This window comes from Mandrillus leucophaeus, unplaced genomic scaffold (assembly GCF_000951045.1).
Source record: "Mandrillus leucophaeus isolate KB7577 unplaced genomic scaffold, Mleu.le_1.0 Scaffold139, whole genome shotgun sequence".
Taxonomy (NCBI): Eukaryota; Metazoa; Chordata; class Mammalia; order Primates; family Cercopithecidae; genus Mandrillus; species Mandrillus leucophaeus.
The window spans coordinates 1,534,356-1,540,986 of NW_012101354.1; the positions used below are offsets into that span (position 1 = coordinate 1,534,356).

At 48.5% G+C, this 6,631-nt stretch overlaps 1 protein-coding gene across 1 annotated transcript; it reads right to left on the reverse strand.

The window, feature by feature from the left end:
- Positions 1-2,092: 2,092 nt before the first annotated feature.
- LOC105534743 (chromosome unknown open reading frame, human C1orf56) lies at positions 2,093-5,388 on the reverse strand. The gene is made up of 2 exons (XM_011973567.1): positions 4,131-5,388; positions 2,093-2,223 (listed from the first exon to the last, which is right to left on the reverse strand). Exons 1-2 carry the CDS (start codon positions 5,133-5,135, stop codon positions 2,203-2,205), a joined length of 1,026 nt encoding a protein of 341 aa, XP_011828957.1. The 5' UTR covers positions 5,136-5,388; the 3' UTR covers positions 2,093-2,202.
- Between the last annotated feature and the right edge of the window lie 1,243 nt (positions 5,389-6,631).

Genomic DNA, 6,631 nt, shown 5'->3' on the forward strand with positions numbered 1-6,631 from the left:
TTATCCCCATCCTGCTGTTGCCTCCACCCTTAACTCTATCCCTATTAGGAACCTTGTTTCCCACCGAATAAGAGTTAAGGTAAGAGATAGCGTTTCACCTGATGACATTCCATTTAAGTCTTGGGGCATTTTTCCTGCCCTTTGCCAACCTCCCTGGTGGCCCAGGTGAGAGGAGGAAGAGGGGTCTGGAGAGAAACCCAGAATGCAGCAGAACTAGGAGTAAGTCCATCTCAAGGTGAACTTCTGATCATTGAGGATGGTGAGATAAATAGGTTGAAAACAATCATCTGTGAGTTTAGGAGTCTTAAGATCCTCACAGCACGGGAGCAGGGAGAGGCTCTAGAACAAGGTTTCACAACCGAGATGCCTTTGACATTTTGGGCTGAAGTGTTCTTGGTAAAGGATACCTGTTTCCTGTTTTGTGCATTACAGGATATTTGGCAGCATCCCTGGCCCACCCTAGTTATGACAACCAAAAATGTCTCTATACATTGCCAAATTTCTCCTAGGGGGCAAAATCGCCTCCATTTGAGAACCACAGCTCTAAAGTCAAGATATTTTTCTCTGAAGTGATTTCTGCTTGGCACGCTACCCTCATCATGTTACTCATCTTAAGCCCGAGCCATGGATGAACTAGGAGCTCGTATAAATGAGGCTCAGCAGGGCTGCACATAATCTCCAAACAATTCTTTATTCAGTGTTTTGCTTGTGCTCGCGTGTTGCTGTGATGGACAGGTCCCATGCTCCTCCATTCTCGCCCTCTGGAGAAGTGGTTCCTGCAGTGTAGATATGAACAGGGTATGGTAGGATTGAGGATGGAGGAGAGAGAAGCAGTAGATACACTCCTTATCCTCCCCAAATTTTAAGCTCTATTTCTGTGCCCTAGTCCTAGAACCAGACACACATTAGACTCAGGGAGTTTTGTCTGAAGACCAGGTCCCACTGCCCCCCCCCCGGCTGAAGAGTCTGCTTTAGATGGGAAAACAACGTAGGAGCAGGGGTCTTTAGGCACTTTCAGTATTCTCAGGTGTTCTTTGTTCTGGCCCTTCCAGGGTAATTAGGAAGGCAGAACAAGACAGATGAGCTCCTGCCTGCTGTGAGACAAGGCTGGGGTCTCATTCGATTTGCAACAGGAAACATCCTGTTCTATGGTAGTGGGGTCAGGAAGGTAGGAACTGGTATCCATTCTGCCAATTCCACCACCCATTCAGTTTGCTTATACCTACAGAGCAGTGACTGAGGTTCTATTTTTTTTTTTTTTTTTAATTTCCATGTATTTTCTGCCATTTTTCAGGGTCTAAGATTGGTCCTACATTCCCAATTTACTCTCAGTTCCAGTCAAGCTGGTTGCTCTGAAAGTAACCCAACTTGTTGCCCTAAAATACCTCAGTAGCCTGAGTGTTATACTAGAGATCTAAAGGGTTAACAGGATAGGGTAGAAAGATTAGAGACTCCTGGAAATCTCTGGTTACCATGATCTTCAGCCCCATTTAATACCTGTTCTTTGGACACAGTCTTTTTCCTTTGGTGCTCTCTTGCCTTTAGCTACCTTCTCTAATATGTATGCTACCATCACTAATAAAGTGATGGGAATGGGTTTGAGAGTCATAATTTATATTAAAAAGTTGTTGGACTTTTAAATACATTTTTCAAATAAAAAAATTTAAGCAAAATAGTTGCACAGTAATCACTGCAGGTGTGTGTTGGATTAAAGGATGGATGTGGCTAATGAAGATAACTCCTCCAAAGTGGCCAAGATGGAATTTTGTACCAACATTGCCCTTCTGAGGAGAGAGGGCCAAGTATTATGAAGGCAAGAAGACCAATGTCATCTTTCAAGGGCTCAACTCCTTGTTCTTCCTACTCCCTTTTCTTAGCATTTATTTGAGATTTTTCAAGCCTGTAAAAGAAGTAGTTGTTTTAAAACAATGTTGGAAATGAGGAAAATGAGCAATATCAACATTTTATCCTGAGGGACAGGGAGTAGGGAATAAGCCAGAGGCTGCTAGTTACACAGTTCAGTCTTAGTGATGAAGAGATTTATGTCTCTCCTCCCTCAGGTACCTCTGTAAAGAAACACAAGACCAAACAATGTATTTTCCAGTTTTGTTTTTCTGTTCTGAAAATATCTAGTGGGTGCTAGGATTGAAAGGGCATGAGAGGTTGAGATGCTGATATCTCCTCATGTGGATGAAGTGGCCATTACCTCCGGTTTCTGTCTATCTGGGTAAGGAAAAAAAAAAGAGAAAAAGGGAAATTACAACCACATCTATATTCTTTCCCTTCCTTGCTTCATCTCCCCCTCCCACAAACCCATATTCCCTCAACTCTATTGCCCACCCTTTACTTATTTTTGTATGCAATAATGGTACTGGACACACAAGGAGAAAAACAGAAACAAGCAAAATGACCAAGCATATGCTTTGTTTATCACCTTTCCCTCCTCAAAGTCCTATCATCCGTATCAATTGAAACCTTATCAAGTCAATCAGAACCTTTGGTAATTCTGGGTAAAGCAGAGGACTATCCTTCCTTGTCCCGGAAGGACAGTTCTCCCAGATAGTAGTGGTGAAGAGGGTTGGCACTGGTGTCAAACCTGATTTAAATCTCATGGCTCTGCCACTTACTAGCTTTGTAAACCTCAATTTCTTCATCTGAAAAGCGGGGATAATAATACCTCATAGGGTGTGAAGATCGATTCAGGTAAAGTGCACATAGTAAGACCTCAAATTTTGGCAGTTGTTGCTATTAAGCTGTATTAGGTCAAAACTATTAATTGATTAAGATCCTCCATATCTGTTAATTATCTGTGCATCAAAAAGTCTTTATGGGCTGGGCATGGTGGTTCATGTCTGTAATCCCAGAATTCTGGAAGGCCAAGGTGGGCAGATCCCTTGAGCTCAGGAGTTGGAGACCAGCCTGGGCAACATAGTGAGATCTTGTTAGCCAGGCGTGGTACATGTCTGTAGTCCCAGCTACTCAGCAGGCTAAAGTGGGAGGATTGCGTGAGCTCAGAAGATGGAGGCTGCAGTGAATTGTGATTGCACCACCACACTCCAGCCTGAGTGATGAGAGTGAGACCCTGTCTTGAAAAAAAAAAGTCTTATGGCCAGGGGCACAGTAGCTCATGCCTGTAATCCCAGCACTTTGGAAGGCTGAGGCAGGAGAATTGCTTGAGCCCAGGAGTTCAAGACCATCCTGGGCAATATAGCGAGACTTTGTAAAAAAAAGAAAGAATTTCCAGGGCTAGGCTCAGTGGCTCATGCCTATAATCCCAGCATTTTGGGAGGCCGAGGCAGGTGGATCACTTGAAGTCAGGAGTTCTAGACCAGCCTGGCCAACATGGTAAAACCCCATCTCTACTAAACAAAAACAAAATTAGCTGGGTGTGGTAGTGGGTGAGTGCCTATAATCCCAGCTACTCAAGAGGCTGAGGCAGGAGAATTGCTTGAACCTGGGAGGCAGAGGTTGCAGTGAGCCAAGATCATGCCATTGCACTCCAGCCTTGGCAATAAGAGTGAAACTCTGTCTTTAAAAAAAAAAAAAGTATTTCCAATCTTAACTATTAACTATTTGGTCAATAATCACCTAATGAGCAGTAAGACATTTTACCTAATGACCAACCAGTAGTTGCTCAATAAATCATAGGTGGAATCAGCTGGGTGTGGTGGCTCAAGCCTGTAATCCCAGCACTTTGGAAGGCTGAGACGGGCGGATCACGAGGTCAGGAGATCGAGACCATCCTGGTGAACACGGTGAAACCCCGTCTCTACTAAAAAAATACAGAAAACTAGCCAGGCGAGGTGGCGGGCGCCTGTAATCCCAGCTACTCGGGAGGCTGAGGCAGGAGAATGGCCTAAACCCTAGAGGCGGAGCTTGCAGTGAGCTGAGATCCGGCCACTGCACTCCAGCCTGGGCGACAGAGCGAGACTCCGTCTCAAAAAAAAAAAAAAAAAAAGGTGGAATCAATGGCTAACATTGTGAATAACCAATGCATGTTATGAATCAATAACCAGGTAAGTCAGTAACAGTTCATGTAAGCAACACTGGCTGGCTCAGCAACTGGGTTTTAGATATCAGGACTTTTCAGACCCCTCATCAAAGACTCTGGCTTATCACCAAACACTTACTGGTTGCATCTCTGTGAACACTGAAGAGAGGCTATTCCAAATATCCTCCAGGCCAATCCTGACCTGTTTCCAAAAAGCCAGGGCTGGGCAGGGGCTGGTGGGTGGCAGGCTGGGACTGCTTCTGAGGTGGATGGTGGGGAAGGGGGTAGTGGTGGTCCTGGTACTGGTGGTGCTCTGAGAGGCACAGTTGGTGTCAGTACAGAGACTTGTGTCCAGGGGGCACTCTTCCCGAAGTCGGTCGCAGGGACATTGTTGGTAGGTGCAAGGCTTGTGCTCCGTGCGGAGTTGGCTCAGCGCCCCAACTCGAAGGCGCCCGGAAAGGCCGTGCAGCTTCCCAGACCGGCTCCGGCTCATGGTGCCCGACTTGCAGTGGCAGTGCCACGGGCCCCAGGGCATCAGCACCAGTCGCAGATCCTCAGGAGGTGGCATGGCTGTAGATGAGGGTGACGGCCACCGGCTCGGGGTAGACCCGGGTGTGGACCACTGGCTCAGGGTGGCCTCCGAGCCTGGCGGGTCCTCAGTAGACCTCCCGGGGGAGTGCGGCAGGCTTGAAGTCATCCTGATTTCAGGCTCCTGACTATTGGCTATAAACCTCGTGCTGGAACTCCCCGCTGTACTGGGAGTCACACTGGGAAGCTCTCTGCTGGTGTTATCCTTTCCGGCATTAATCACAACCCCCTCTTCCGAAGACCCATCCTCCTCGTTAATGGTGGACGACCGGCTAAAGCCGGTGGACACCGTGGCGGCCAAGAGCTCTGCAGCCGCCGGTCCAGCCAGGCGGTCGGCGTCGGCCATGGCATCATTATCGTCCTCTAGGATTATCCTCGTCTTCCGGGGAAGAACAGGCCGGGCGGTGCTCCGGTAGCTGCGGATCCTGGGGCCCGCAGAGCGTAAACTGATCCTCTGCACTGCGGTCGGAGTCTGGGTCAGGCCTTGGGCCCCCGCCGCCCGGGGACCCAGACTCAGCAGCAGGACCCACAGCAGCGCGCCGGCGGCGGGGACCATGGGGCTGGGCTCTTGGGGTTGGGAGGGAGGCCACTGAGGCAGGCCCTGCCTCCTACCTTCGCTCCCTCCCTTCCGCTCTAGACCCACTGGGTCGTTTGAACCGAGGCCCGCGGGGAAGGGGGTGGGGTTCGACGCGCAGGCGCCCGCGCACCGCGTGGGGTGCTCCTAAGGAATCTCTGCGGCAAGAACTCTGCCAGAACCGAAAGAAGGTTTGGGATGCAAGGGGTGGTGAAAGAGTCGTTCACTTCTTTGGAGTAGAGCTTAAATGTCTCATCGCAGTTTATTAGTCTTTACAGTTCTAAATTTACTAAAGGGCGCAAAATACAGGTTTTGAAAGCACTCCTTCCCAGGCTCACAGGCAGCAGACATGACTTAGAAGGAAAAAGGGCATACAGGGGTTCTTCAAGATTTAATGAGCTGACTCTCCTGGCTCCCAGCAGGCAGGCTGGCTGTCAGGTAAGCCTCTTCCATCCAAGGTGGAAAGATCACAGCCCCTCCACTTAGAGAGGAGGAAAATGAGGAACCCAAAAAGATGATTTGCCCAAGGTTCTACAGCTAAAGTAGGATTAAAACTCAGAGCTCTGGCCGGGCGCAGTGGCTCACACCTGTAATCTCTCCACTTTGGGAGGCTGAGGCGGGCAGATCACGAGGTCAAGAGATCAAGACCATCCTGGCCAACAAGGTGAAACCCTGTCTGTACTAAAAATACGAAAAAAGTAATTGGGCGTGGTGTGTGCCTGTAGTCTCAGCTACTCGGGATGCTGAGGCAGAAGAATGGCTCGAACCAGGAGACAGAGGTTGCAGTGAGCCGAGATGGCGTCACTGCACTCCAGCTTGGCCACAGAGCCGGACTCCGTCTCAAAAAACAAAACAACCCCAGAGCTCTGCATATCCCATACAAAATGACCCTACATTCAGCCTTCTGCCCCAACAACTGGAATGAAAGTCACCCAGCAGACCAGCTTCCCAGTCTCAAAGCCCTGCTGAAGGCAGGGTCATGCAAAGGACAAAATCCCACTGAGAAGTGAAGATCCAGTGGTACTGAGATTGGGGATAAGATGATTTACAAAACAGCTCAGATGTTTCAGGGATTCGGGTGTAGGCAGATCACTAACTGGTTCTAAGGCCTTTTATCCAGTCCTGTGTTAGGTCCCTCCTGAGCCATGGAGATCCCGGTCCAGCCTAGGAGAGGGAGGGGAGACGAGAGGAAAGAAGAGGTTCAGGGGCAGGACTTGGGTTTTACTTTCTGGTTTGGGGAGACAAGCCAGGTGAACTGGAAGAGCTAGATGATTGGGTTGAGTCATCATTTAGCACTTTTGCTCCCTAATACCCTCTCCCCCACTGGATATCATCTGTTCACTTCCAACACATCTCTTCCTAATTTCTAGGGCCAGTCGGAATCTCCTCTGCACTGTGATTATTCCTTTATTCCTTATTGCCTCTGCACTTATATATATAGGGTTTTTTTTCATTTATTCTTTTTTTTTTTTTTTTTT